Genomic DNA, 15,153 nt, shown 5'->3' on the forward strand with positions numbered 1-15,153 from the left:
TTAACAACACTCACTAAGTGTTTGGGAACTGAGGACACTAACTGTTGAAGCTTTGTAGGTGGAATTCTTTACCATTCTTGCTTGATGTACGACTTCAGTCGCTCAACAGTCCAGGGTCTCCGTTGTCGTATTTTGCGCTTCATAATGCGCCACACATTTTCAATGGGAGACAGGTCTCCCTGTCAGCCAATGAAACTTTTTTGATACGTCCAGATTATAATTGCAAAGGTTAAAATGGACACGTCAAAGGTCAAATGCAGAGCAGAAGACTTAAGTCATGTGAGGAAGGGACTGCATGAGGACGTGACCTGATTTGCCAGCAGTGACACTTGAAGTAACTGAAATTTTAACGCTTTGTTTTTAGACCTGAACACTACATCCTGGTAACACCAAGAACATATCTAAAATGGTGAAAATGATAAATATTATACCTGCTAAACATCAGTCTGTTGTTTTGAGCATTTTTGTTCTGAGCAGTTGAACACGCTGCCGCTGGCATTCAGCTCAAAGGAGATATCATCAGACATTCATGAACCAATGATATTTTCCACTTGGCTGCTTGTTGCGGTTTAAACAATAAAATGAGATTACGGCAGCGGCGTGGCCTCACAGAGCTGATGACTGGAGACTGTTGTCTCTACTTGCTTGTCATGTGTCTATTTTTGCGTCGTGCCATTTAAGTAATTTCCCAATGTGTCCCTTGAAAGTTAGGGACCATCATCATAGCTCAAATAAAGTACAGAAAACTCAAACTATAATAGAAACTATATAAAAATTATTAAACTGACTCATTCTGGACATTTATCAAACAAACATGGCCCCCCGAAAAAAGTTCAAGATTCTCAAAAGGAAAAAAGATTTGTCGCTCTTTTCACATCATTGTAAATTAAATATTTCACAATCTCATTGTATGGGTCTCTATGCAATGACAATGAAGCAAATCTTATCTTATAAGTATGTATAATCAAGATAATCACTAGTTGTAAGCCCATTAGGCTATGTACGCTACATGATGTATATAAGTGCCTTAAAAAACATATATTTTTTTAAATTACAGTATTTCAGTGTTCAATATCTGAAGAATTATGTATTTAATAGAAAATGAATTGTGTTTTCTTTTCTTTTTTTAACAATGTGTTTATTGTGTTTTTCATTTTTAAGAAAGGAAAAATAAAGAAGGGAAAAAAAGGAGCAAAGGGAAAAAATAAAAGAATAAAAGAATATATATATATATACACACATACATACACAAATTTATATATATATATATATATATATATATATAAGAATATTTACAAATTCCCAACATAAGTTTGTGGTACATCTATAAATGCATTTCATCATTTAACGAACTATATTATAGAGTGGACATAAACTATACAAATATATATATATATATATATATATATATATATTTATAGAGAGAGATATCCCTAAATGCCATATACACATATGCATACACAAAGTAATAACAATAAATACTTTAGAAAAAAATTACATAGACAAATAAAATAAAATGTAATAACATAATAAATACATTTGCATATATAAATACTCATACATAAAATAAAGATATAAATAAGTAAATGAAAAAAAGAAAAGAAATATATAAGAAAAATATTATTTGAATATAAGGGGAGTGGAAACGTCACTGTGCATTTTCTATATTTCATCCGAAGCAGGTGTTAATTGGTTTTTCTAAACAATTAGTTGTAGACATTGTGTAATGAATAATTATGAAATCATCAATATTTGACACTTTGTATCAATAATAATGAAATAGATCCCGTGGTTCGCCACAGGGTGACGTCGCAGTGACGTGTCTCGCCGTGACGCGGGCGCAGACGCGCTGAGCAGGAGAAAGAGAAAATCATAACAGTGACTCGGAAGACGACCCGGAGGGGCACAGACTGTGACCTCCTCTGTCCCGTCCAGCAGCCGCGCGCTCACGGCGGACTGAGACGTCCCGCCCTGGAGAGAAGACAGAGGACCGCCGGGAGGAGGAAGAACACGCTCTTTTACGCACGGTGCGCTTCGCTCCTGGAGCTGGCCGGCGATGGGAGCCGTCCTGGGCGCCCTGTCGTTCGCGAGTTGGGTAAGTAGCGATTTCGCAGAAACTTAAGTAAGTCGTGGTGAGGACGCGAGGAGCAACGACGCCGCGCAGTGACATGTACACTGCGTCCCGCTCCACTGGCCGGAGAGAACGTTGCGCCAAACTCCACTCAAGTCTCTGGTGTTTCGTTACGCACTCCGTCTAATGAATCTAATGATTTAATTGAAGATGTGCAGCGTCTTTCTTGACATAGCCTCCATTTCACATAACTTATCATGTAGATGGAAATAGAATCGTATGTCTAAAAGAAATATGTATCCGGGTTGATCCACAGACTGTCATGCGTTTTCAGTTAAGTGTCACTGTGACCTGGATCCAACTCTTTTCTAAGAGGCGCAGAGGCGCAGAAGATGAACCGTGAACGGGTTCCTCGTAACATGCCCGCTCATCTGTTTACACGTGATTAATTGGATTAACTCTGCTTTGTTGCCTCGTTGCGGAGGGAAAACAACAAGGAGCCATGTTCTAGAACACAACATATAATGGTACGAGAGCAGAAGAACTCAAAGTGTGGAGAGGATCCGTTTTGGATAACTGGCTTGAGTTGGAACAATTACCTCCAGAGGATAAAGGGCTTAGGGTGCTGGACAGTGAAAACACTTCACTCTCTTCGATTCATTTGTTCTGTCGGCTGCTCATCTATGAATTTAACAACTTTACACTTTATGAGGGCTGAAACTAACGATTAGTTTTCATAATCGATTAATCTGTCGATTATTTTATCAATTAATCGATTAGTTGTTAGGTCCATAAAATGTCACAAAATGGTGAAAAAATGTTGATCGTGTTTCCCAAAACCAAAGGATGATGTTTTGTTTTGTCCACACACCAAAGATATTTAGTTTACTGTCATAAAGGAGCGAGGAAACCAGAAAATATTCACATTTAAGAAGCTGAAATCAGAGAATATTGACTCTTTTATTTGTTCATAAAAACTAGTTGTTTTAATTGATTATCAAAATAGTTGGTTATCAAAAATCAAAAATAATGACAAACCCACGGCACAAGTTGAACAACAATCAAACATTCAAACGTCCTAGGTACTGAACTTACGCTGATTTTGAAATAGAGAGGAAAACAAAAATCCCCATCTTTCTAAACTGCTATCAGCAAAACGTTTTTGAGCTTCTATATTTAGTTCAAGCACATCAAATGATTATCAGATTATGGAAATTGTGGTCAATTAGACAAATACAGGATTTATAATTCCAGTTCTATTTCCCTCGTCTGTACTTCTCAGTCAAGGACGTGATGGAAAACGCAGCCCACACTTTTGTCACTTTTACGCCAATGGACACATCTGAGGGTTTACTTTTGTTCACGCTGACACACTCAGCGTGGCTTGGTCGGTCATGTGCTACTATCCATGGCACACGTCACCGTGGCCCCGTCTGTGGCCGCACTAAGCCGACCTTGTCTGGCAGGGTATTAACTTGTTGACAATATCTGGGCCTTCTGTATCTCTTGACTCCAATCGGTTGTGTGCGTGCGTGCGTGTGTGTGTGTGTGTGTGTGTGTGTGTGACAGAGAGACTGTAGTGTAGATAGTGGTTTATGTTAAAGTCTTCTATGAAGGGACTCGCCCTTGACTGAAATATGTCCCTCAGTTTTACAGTTCATGTTTTGTTATCGATTAAAGGGGCAGTAAGCGATTTCCAAAGCAACATATGCCAAAACGTGTCCTTGGGCAAGACACTCGAAGGGGCAGTTAGCGATTTAAGAGAAATATTTTTTGTGGTTGAATTTTTGCCTCTGGTACGGGAGACCGACACGCTAACCACAAGGCCGAAACCCCTTTGCGTCCATCTAGCACGGCTCTTAAGGCGTCGGGGAGTGATTTTTACAAACTGCACACACAGTGTGGTTTGGTGCGGCCTGCCCCTTTTTTTGTTTTTCAATTTACAAAGCAATTCGCTTTGGCAAAAAAACTAGCTGGCCGTGATAAACATTCGCTGAATTATTACAAAAAGTGTATTGGAATACTGCCCCTTTAACCCTAACTTGCCCCTGGCGGCTGTGCAGGCAGTGTATGGAGGATTTTGGACATAAAAATTTAAAAAAACATGCTGCGTGGAGTAGCGTTGTGTGAATGAGTTATTTGATAAGACTAGAAAAAGCGCTATATAAGTACAGACCATTAACCAGTAATCTCTACTGACCGATGTTGTTTTATATCATGTCTTGTGTGTATTACTGCTGTTGAAAGGCACGCACACACACACTCCCACACCAACTGCTCTGCTGCCAACTCACCTCTGAAACAAAGGTGTGCAGCTGATGGACTTCCTCTCCATTTCCTCCTGACTGAGTATTGTTTGCTAAAAACTACTGTGCCCACCAGTTCAGGGAAATTAGATACTGTGGCATGGAGCCGATCAGCCTGTGGCACTGCTGAGGCTTATTGAAGCCTTAAGGTCGTTTGTATTGTTGGGTCGGGTGTTTCTCATCTTCCTCTGGACAATGGACTACATTCACTAGGCTTCGTGACGTCCTTCTGTTTCAAAATAATGCTGCTCGTCTGTTTCCGGTCTGTTTCCCGTTACTGAGCCATGGTCACGAGTGATACGCAGGAAAATGTCCGAAATGGGACATTTTCAAAACAGAGGAAGAAGTACCCAGAGCACTGCTGTGTCGCACTTTGTTCGGCGTCATCGAAATTTAACGGCGTACTGAGCTTTCAAGGGTTTCCGACCTGAGAAGACGATGGCTGGTCAACGACGGGATCATTTTCTCCGTCACCTCTCACACGAAGGTGCTGCAGCGGACACTTCGTAACTGATCAGCTTACGAAACTGCGCCGTTGTTGAACCGGACCAGAAACAGTTGAGCAGTACTAAGCAGATCCCCCGACATGGTTGTGCAAATAGCCCATTGGGATTCACGTCGGGGGAGTTGGCTGGCCAATCGAGCACAGTAATATCATGGTAAGTGAAATCAGTTAGAACGTGCCCACGGTACCACAACTATTGCCAAGTCCTGTTGGAAATAGAAAATCAGCATCTCCATGAAACTTGTCAGTAGACACGGAAGCATGATCCAGCTCTATCCAGCGGGTGAGAACATATAACCAATATGGATTGAGGATGCATTTGAGATCTGAACACATACATTCCACTGGCCTGGGACACATTCATCTACCAGTGTGAACGCAAACATGACCTCAGCCACATTGAAGGAGCCCCCCTACTCAGCTGATGCCCTCTGACCTGCCACATTGTCATAATGAACTTCAAATATTTGTACTCTTCTCAGTGCCCATACATCCTAACAGTGACCGCCACATGTTGATTGGGTAAAACCCAATGTCGTTGTAAAGCTGCCTGCATCGATGTCCATGAGGTGACGGCCTTTCACGTTGTCGGTCCCCAGGTACCATGCCTGTGCAGCAGCGCGACATGTCTGATGTGCAGCTGCTGTCCGAGCAGCAGGAACTCCACCGTTACCAGAATCATCTACGCCTTCGTCTTGCTGCTGGGGACCATCGTCTCGTGCGTCATGCTGTCACCAGGCGTGGACGAGCAGCTCAGAAGGGTATGACGTCTTATTTATTTATTTAACAGTTCAGGTCCCCCCCAAATATTTTGATATATAAGATTAAGGAACCAGAACAAAATACTCGAGAAGCTGGAATCGGTGAACGTTTTCCATTTTTGCTAAAACCTGAAAACCTGAAGGTAGACATGTCAGGATTATCGTATATTCTCTGCTGTTGGCTCATTCCTTCTGCTGGATGTTTTATAGTATGTGGTGATATTTGGAAACTGCTGTATCTTAAACATACAAATGTCAAGTGTGCAATTTTCACAAGAGTTAATTTCTCTCGGTCATACGCTCAACATCTGTATTTACATTCATCTTTGTTCTGGTCTTTGTTGCGTAGGACCACATGGCCAACATGGCATCTTCTCTTACTTATCTCATGAGCTCCAGCTCCTGATCATCTTGACATTGTTTACACATACTTTGTAAAGTTAAAATCTGAATTCCTTTTGCTTTCTTGTAGATCCCAGGCTTTTGTAAAGAAGGGGCAGGTTCCTCTGTCCCGGGCCTACAGGCTGATATCAACTGTGAATTGTTTGTGGGCTACAAGGCCGTGTACCGCGTCTGCTTTGGCATGAGTATATGGTTCCTGGGATTTTCCTTTCTTATGGCCAATATCAAGAACAGCAGAGACCCCCGTGCTGCCATCCATAATGGGTAAGGACTGCAAAAACCCTACAGTTAGGAAGGGTGGGTTAAGAAAACTCTGAGTTTCAACTAGGGCTGGGACGATACAACTTTTTTGTGTCCGATCCAATGCCGATCAGATGCTAATCTGATACAACCTTTTCCCCACTCGTAAAATAAAATATTAATAATGCATTTCTCGGGATGCACTTTGCTTAACCTAGCATTTAAAGCCTCATACTCAACTGTAAGACAAATAATCAACTCCCCTAAGGGAAGACACACATAGCCAGCAACATGACTGAGTTATGGAATACTACTGTTTTATTTCTCACAGAACTTTTGGCAGGATTTCTTATGGTTTTCAGACCAGCTGATAACAATAAGTCAGTGGTGTAACCCACTAATTTATACTCAGTGTACTGAAAAACACTGAAAATATATACTGCATTCATTGATTAGTGTTTAAAATCACTATGCTTCATACTAAATAATGAAAAATTTGTTAAGGTGATACCTGTAATCATGTGGTATTATTCTTAAGTCTTGTGGGTCTGTGACTAGGGAACACCACGAAAGTGTTAGGGAGCAGGTTAGCTTCATGGCGTACAGTATGTGGCCATAGTACCTGACTCCAAGTTTAGCAGAAGTGGCTTTCTGAAACCCAAAAACCCACAGTTTCACTCAACTCTGAGGGAAGTAACTCTGACTTTTCACTAAACCTGCTTCCTGAAACTGGCCCCAGGTCACTACGTCAGATGTGTTAGTTATAATTATACAACATGTTGTTCAGCGGCTGACCTTTGTCACATTTTATGGCTCGAGATTTTCATTACAGCTGCAGCTACAGGGCATTTCTGATCCATTTACTAAGGTCTTGATTTTTGTCACTTGGTCTGACCAGCAATGAAAAAGGACAAGTCCAGGGTTGAACACTTCAATTCATGATCACCCCAAGGGGTCATATTTTCTTTGAGCCATGGTTATTTTTAAACATGGCTGCAGTTGGGGATGCCGATATCTTTTCTTTTATAAATATTATAGGGACTACCACTTTTGATTTGACTCATTTTGAAATATCTTTATTTATTTTTCAAAAGTAAATAAAATCTGAGGATGGCACATCACAGCACACATTGACCAATAGCCACGCTAATGAGAATGTAGCATGTATGTTTACTGTATATGGACTGAAGTAGAGCGAATATAGTGTGGGTTCATCATGGATACTTTTTTATATGAAAATTATTTTACAGCTGTCCCACATATTTGATTAGAAAATAAATTATTTTAGAAAAAATACATTTATTTAAAGAATAATGGCCTACTGTATACTGTATACACAACTGGGGGAAAACTTGGTGTCATAAGTTAATCAAAATTTTAAATAATCGGTGCTTGTGCTAGTGACAGTTCTGATCTGAACATGAGTGAAGTAGAGAGAGCTTTTGTCAAAATAAATAAAAGTGGTTGTTGCGAACAGATGATGAGAGGATGACTGTAATGCTGACTATAATTGACACAAAATAACCCGATGGAGGTAACTGCAAGCGCAGTAATGACATCACAGTGACGACCTCACAGTGACGTTTTCTAATTCAGGCACATAAGTTAAACTATTGGTGAAAATTAAAAATGAGTGGCAAGTCAATCATATCACACAAGTTAAACTATTGGTATTTATATCTTGCAATCCCAAATTTGTGTGTTTTCTGCCATTTGATAATCAAGTGCCTCCTGTATACTTATGTAATTCATATAATAACTGTGTCAATTAACTCTTTGTTTACAGATTTTGGTTCTTTAAGTTTGTGGCCTTGGTAGCAGTTACAGTGGGTGCCTTTTACATTCCGGATGGGCCTTTTACCTACAGTGAGAACTTTGTTTTAAACTTTTGTAAACCTCCAATATAAACAGATTTGATCATGTGTGATATACAGGTAATTGAATGACCTGTGGGCTCATGTTATTGCAGCGTGGTTTGTGGTGGGTTCCGGTGGAGCTTTCTTTTTCATTCTGATCCAGCTGGTGCTCCTGGTGGACTTTGCCCACTCCTGGAACGAGTCCTGGATAGACAAGTTGGAAAGTGGCAACTCCAGGACCTGGTATGGAGGTAAGAGACTCAAACTCTGCCCCGGTTACATGATTTATTATCTATCTATCTCTGACTCTTTCTCATTTCGGCTTTTTGTTTTTAGCTTTGCTGGTGGTGACAGTACTCAACTACATCCTGTCATTTACTGCCGTCGTACTGTTCTTCGTCTTCTACACCAAGCCCAATGGATGCTTCGTCAACAAGTTCTTCATCAGCTTCAACATGTTGTTCTGCATTGTGGCCTCGGTTATTTCTGTGCTGCCCAAAGTACAGGTACAGGACAGAGAACAGTGCTTCAGCATCAAACACTCATTTGTCAGGCAGATGTAGTCCTATCAATGATGCAAAATTGCAAAACCGTGAGGTTCACAATTTAATGAATACCCTTTATAGGATGTAAAAGACCGGTTGATGGCTTGGCTGAAGTGACCAGTGAAGTCAGCTCAGACAGATCTATAGGGGAAAATCAGTCTAGATATAAATTTGGCAATACTGTTGGTTCCGAGGCTACTGTACTGGACAGTGTGTCTGTGCTATTAGTGGGAAGAAGCTCATAATTTAGTTGTTTTTTTCATGATAATAATCTTATTAGTAAAGAAGGTCATGAAATCATTGCTACTAAGAGTTGGAGGAATAGACTGTTCAGTAGAGCTTCTACTCTCTGCCAGCCTGCTGCAGTGCTGAAGAGGAACCTGTGGTTGTTTTTATTTTCCTCTACAGTTTTAGTGAAGAGTAATATGCGTTTCTAGCATTTCGGATGGTTTTCTTATATATAATTAAATACTTTTTCAAGTCTGGGTGAGAATCTTCTAGATCAGTGGAACGTCACTTCCTTTCTTGCTTTAAAACAGACGTCACGTAGGTTACGTCTGTTTTAAAGCACGTGTTTGTGCGTTGTACCATGGAGCTATCCTCCTCTGTTAAACTATCTTTGCTTTTCAGAGGGGCGACAGTGTCGAGTGAGTTACGTAGTGAGGCTGCTGTACTATTAACAAGATCATCGATTTGTGTCGGAGTAAAGTTTTGATAACTATCCTGCACTGTATTGACAATGAGTGGGAATTTTTTGGATAGACACCTTTTCTGAATCACTTTTTTCTTAAGCTCAATGGAAACCGTCATGAGATGAAGGAAGGGTATAAAGGAGGGTTTTTAGGACTTAGGAGAAGCCGACAGCTGTGCTGAGACAATCCGACTCCACTTACACTATACTATGTAAAGATGCGACTGCGGATGTTATTGATGTGCTTCTGCCGTGGTGAGACATTTCCAAAGATGGACTACAAAAAGGGCATCTTATATTTCGTGTTCTTAGCAGGTTTATTCATGCAGGGTAAACAGGAACAACACAGTGAAAAATATGTATTTTACCAAGGTTGGAATTGAAATAAAAGTAATAATATAGGGTACAAAACCGAAACAAAAAGGTTTCACATTGTGAATGTTTGCTCACGCTTCTGCCCACTCATATTTATCCACATGACCACCGTATGGTATGAGATGGAGCTTCATATGCAACGGTATCTTACATGATGACGTGCGTCCCTTCTCGGTCATATTCATTCTTTTCTTGAAAGGATTTTAAAAGAGTCACTGTGGTGCAACGAACATGCTACCGTTGTAATGGAAAGCACTCAGCATGTGAATGCAGATTTATAAATGAAAAGTGCCATGCCTGCTCAACTCAATTCAACATTTACGTGTAAAAAGTACATTTTCTGAATTTAAACATTGCTTACTATTTCATCTGTGCGTCCAGGAATCTCAGCCACGTTCAGGTCTTCTACAGTCTTCCATCATCACCCTGTATACCATGTTTCTGACCTGGTCTGCTATGACCAATGAGCCTGGTAAGTTGATGCAAAATAATCAATTTGACATAGCTAAAAACATCAGTCACACAACTGTTCCTGGTCTCTCTCTCTCTCTCTCTCTCTCTCTCTCTCTCCTCTTTCCACCCACCTCCACTCTCCCCCATTTCTCTCCTCTAACTCCAACCGGTTGCGGCAGATTGAAATGTCTTCCTGATAAAAGGGAGTTTTTTTTCTCCATGGTGTGGGAACTATTGGGTTTTCTCTGTAATATTGTGAGGTCTCGACCTCATTATGTAAAGTGCCTTGAGATAGTGTAAGTTGTATTTTGGCGTTATGCAAAGAAAATGTAATTTTATTTAATAATTAAACGACAATAATGGTGCAGTTATGGACTGCAGAAATAGTATTTCTGCTATGCATCGCTTTTGGTGGTTCTGCGCGAAATACATGGTGCATATTCACACTTTTTAGTTAATTCATTTCGCCATAGAATATGCAAAGGTATATAGCATGACTATTAATTTGAAATGGTTTAAGTAGAGTTTTCAAGCTACTTTCATGGATCCCATGTGCTCTGAAGAATTTTGTCACACAAACATGTGAATGTAAGGAGCATGTCTGAAGACTAGGTCGCATATTTTCAGAATATATTTCTGTTACATTCCATCTGATACACAATGCTATAGATCCAAACATGTGCTTTCTTTCCGCCCTCCTCTCAGATCGAGCATGTAACCCCAGCCTGCTGAGCATCTTCCATCAGATCACGGCTCCCACGCTGGCCCCTCTGGAGATGGACAACCAGACAGCCGTGGTGATCATCGGCACAGAGGAGCCTGTCCTTACGTCTCCATACCTGCAGTGGTGGGATGCCCAGAGCATCGTGGGGCTTGTCATATTTGTCCTGTGCATCCTATATTCCAGGTAGGCTTACTGCTCCAGGGTTAGATATAATATATATAATAATAATACAATCAGAAAGGGAAACCAGCGCCCATATTCACAAAGCACCTTAAGGTAAAAAGTAACTTACTAGCCAATTTAGGAGAAACTACTCAAAAGAATCAGTCCATTAATATTCTTACAACCTGTATCGTATGGACACTGACCCCCACCCACATACAATTACAAAAAAGGGGGCAAAGTAGCTTATTCTGAAAATATCATTCTTTGCATTAAAACAATAACAGCACAGGGCTATTAATGGGAATTTGATTCCTGCAGGAATTTTGAGTTAAAGGAGCAATTTGTATAAAATTATGATCAGATTATATCCTGAGGATATTGCGATATGTGTCGGATGATTTTTCTTCATATTTTTAAGACCATAATTCTGTCTGTATTATGACTTTTATTTAATTTCCACTATCATGCATATGTTTTTTGTTCTTCAAAGAAATGGAGTTCATTTTTAGACATATATATTTAATATTTAAGGCCAGCAGAGAGGCTACTCTCCACTGCTGGATACATCTTCTTACTAATCCTGCTAATTATCTAAGAAATGTGTCTGTCTTTCAGTTATATCTGGAGAACTGTTCATCTTATCAGTCTGACACTTGGCATGTGTGTTGTTTCAGGCCCAAGAGAGTGCAATGTTGAATTTGGACACATGTTCGGTATTGATACATTTTGAATAAACAGCTGATCAGCGCTCTGGAGCAGGGACTTGTCAACGTAAGTTATAGATATAGATAGATGCTTTAGGGTCTTTGGGGTTAACTATCCACTCCACCCTGTTTTGTCCACAGCATTCGTTCATCCAGCACCAGTCAGGTGAACAAGCTGACCATGGCCTCCAAAGACTCAGCCATCCTGGCCGAGGGCGGCAGCAGCTCGGACCTATCGGAGGAGTCTACCGGACCCAGGCGGGTGGAGGACAATGAGCGGGACATGGTTCAGTACAGCTACTCCTTCTTCCACTTTATGCTCTTCCTGGCGTCGCTGTACATCATGATGACCCTCACCAACTGGTATAGGTCAGTACACCCCCCCTCTCAAAACACTCCAGTACAGTGGACCAGTTCAGCCCTCATAGGAAAAGGCTAAAGATTAGTCTTTCTAACAGGTGTCTCCGAGTTGAAACCAACCAACAGGAGCCTTCACCTATGGATCTGAGCTAGAGACAGTGATGTGCTGATGGTTTCATTCAAACCAGGTCAAACTCTTTACTCGTCTGTACTGTAGGACCCATTGAAAGTAAGCTTTAGATTAGATACTGTTGTTAACTGCATAGGGAGCCTAGTCAGCATCTGAGATGATTTGTGTGAAACCATATTTTGAGGAGTCTCAAACCACTTCCCTCTAATATCCTGTGTGTGCTACATTTTCTTAATCTCTGCCTCGGAGGGGGCAAGTGCCACGTCAGTATCACCATTGGTCGTTGTTTTGGCCTCTGATTTGAGTCACTGGGGTCAAACTCTGTTGTTCTCACGTGGCACGTCACCCACTACCATTTCGAAGCCTTGAATTTTTGATTGATTGAAATGTTTATTTCGACTATGTAAATACAGTTAAAACTGTAAACAAAAACAATAAATAAGAACAATAAAGCTGAATGATAGTACCATTGAAGGCAGACAAAAAAAAAATAACACAAATAATTTAAACACAAAAAAAACCATTCAATTGACGTACTCTAAAAGGAGAGGGAAGAAGTTTAACTTATTTAATTCCACCCCTTCTCCATCATTATTAATATTTTATTAATTATTATATTTCTCATAATTATTATTTATTATATATTAATCACCACTAATCTATATTTTATAACAAGATATAAATTAATTTCAGCAGATTTATCCCACATCTTATTCTTTACTCTTAAATCAACTACGACTCAATATTATTTCATATTATAATATAGCAATATATATTACATATAATGTACAATATCTGTCAATCAATACAATATAATATGCACTATGAGATATACCATGTATGGTGTCATCATATATCTTTCTTTGCATCTTTACATATTTATAGTATCACACGGTAACAAGTGCATACCATGCTTTACTCTCTATCTTACTCCATATGGCACCATGTGTTGAAGAAGACTTAAAACTAGAGTTTGGGACCATAAACTCCTCGGGTAAATCTTTGCTGACCTTATAAATCGTGTGAGAAGAAAAGTTTTTCTCTCATACGCTTGTATAGAAACTGACTCCTTTTTGCAAGTAGTGGAGTCCCCCTCTGCTGGTCGTTTGAGGGAATACAGGTTTCCGGTTCTCCCACATTGGCTTCACTTTTGTCTGTGTCTAAATCCTCAAAGACTCCACTAACCAACAGGATGAAATAACAAACAATCACGTAAATAAAAAAAAATTCTAACCTGTAACTCAAGTTGCAAAGGGCAGATGTCCCGTATATATATATATATATATATATTTATATATATATATATATTTATATATATATATATATATATTTATATATGTGTGTGTGTGCTGGTGCCAAAAAGGTAAATGATGGTGACTGAAGGGTCTTTTGTTGTGCTCTCACGACAGCCCTGAAGCAGACTATACCGTGACCAGCAAGTGGCCAGCAGTGTGGGTGAAGATCAGCTCCAGCTGGGTGTGTCTGGCCCTGTACATCTGGACCCTGCTGGCCCCCATGATCCTCACCAACCGAGACTTCAGCTGATCGGGAACACCGGCGACTGCACTTCATCCTCCGCAAACCTGTTCTCAAACTCCAGCCGCGTTGCCTAAATATTATTGTCAGAATGTTTTTTACACTTTAAGCTGGAGGTGCCATAACAGCTGTTTCAGGTAAAGGTAAATACTGTATGGATTTTATATCAGTCAGTAGCAGCTGCTCATTAATTAGACATACGTGACAATCATATATTTTGTATTGAGGCACTTTTTTTTTCATTTCCAATTAAATTTTTTGTGTTTTAATTTCTGCTGTAACAACAACAACATAAGAAATCAGTCCGAATTCAAATCAAATGTGATCTTTCCTTTCCTTTCCAAACACTGCTTAAAGTCTTTTAGTCTTATAGCTGTCCTCGTTGCAATGTTAGTACTGAGGGTTGGTTACAATATCCCAGTGGTGGAAGTGCAAAGTCACAATCTGGCCCTCTTGTAATGAGGATTACTTTTTTGTGGATCAAAGTTGCCCATCCCTGCCTTATATGAATGTGAAAGGTTTGAAATTCTAATATGTTGAGAGCAATGTTAACTACATTAGTGTAGTCAACCAATGCTGACAGACTTGACACATTTCTGCAAAATGACTTAAAGTCAGTTTAAATTTCTGCCAAGTATTTAGGATTAAGATATTAAATGTAAATGTGACAGAAATGCACTGAACACAGATACAATAAAATAGTTGTATGAATAGTATAGAAAAGCTTTTAATTTTTACTTAATTGAAAATTGTTATCTTTTCTAAATGAGAAAAAATATGTTTGGCAAATGGTTATATATATATTTATGAATCCCACCACAGTTTTATTAAATAGCAACACTGCCCAAATGCCTTGTGATTCACATTAGTTGCTATCTGACAAGCAGGATGTGAGTTTTCCGTAGTGCTTCTGTTTAATTTTTTCAAGACTGGTTTGGTTTTACATTTAGTCATTTACATTTGATCTGATTATTTGGAATAATACATCAAACCAAACCATTTACAGAACAAACATTACAATAAACAAAACAAATGCTTTGTCTGGTAATAAGCCTGTAAACTGTTATATACATGTACGTATGCTGAAAATTAACCCTCAGGATGAAGATTTGAAGATGAAGCAGTTAAAGCGACACAATCTAAGAATTGCTCTCACCTACACTCGGGGTCCCCCTGAGTGTGGGAGGTGTAGTTCAATACACTGTCCCAAACACAAGTTGTGCTACACACTTGCATTTGTTGGCAAGCAGAGGAAATTGAACCAGCAACCTCAGCAGCCAAAGAACCATGTAGGCTGACCAAGGTAGAGTAATGTCACAGGATTTTACA

General features: G+C 39.7%; 1 protein-coding gene across 2 annotated transcripts; it reads left to right on the forward strand.

Moving 5' to 3' along the window:
• The first annotated feature begins 1,846 nt into the window (after positions 1-1,846).
• On the forward strand, positions 1,847-14,872 carry si:ch73-267c23.10 (serine incorporator 1). 2 transcript variants are annotated; one of them, XM_035632633.1, is made up of 11 exons: positions 1,847-2,095; positions 5,482-5,643; positions 6,116-6,309; positions 8,072-8,151; positions 8,255-8,392; positions 8,478-8,647; positions 10,134-10,224; positions 10,911-11,112; positions 11,940-12,167; positions 12,257-12,346; positions 13,698-13,832. In XM_035632633.1, the coding sequence occupies exons 1-10, from the start codon at positions 2,057-2,059 to the stop codon at positions 12,309-12,311; spliced, it is 1,359 nt and encodes a 452-aa protein (XP_035488526.1). In that variant the 5' UTR covers positions 1,847-2,056; the 3' UTR covers positions 12,312-12,346; positions 13,698-13,832. The 2 variants fall into 2 exon arrangements, with proteins under 2 accessions (XP_035488526.1, XP_035488524.1); XM_035632631.2 differs by lacking the exon at positions 12,257-12,346 and having other exon boundaries at positions 1,849-2,095; positions 13,698-14,872.
• Positions 14,873-15,153: the final 281 nt, after the last annotated feature.

The sequence above is a fragment of the Scophthalmus maximus genome, chromosome 6 (assembly GCF_022379125.1).
Source record: "Scophthalmus maximus strain ysfricsl-2021 chromosome 6, ASM2237912v1, whole genome shotgun sequence".
NCBI classification, from domain to species: domain Eukaryota; kingdom Metazoa; phylum Chordata; class Actinopteri; order Pleuronectiformes; family Scophthalmidae; genus Scophthalmus; species Scophthalmus maximus.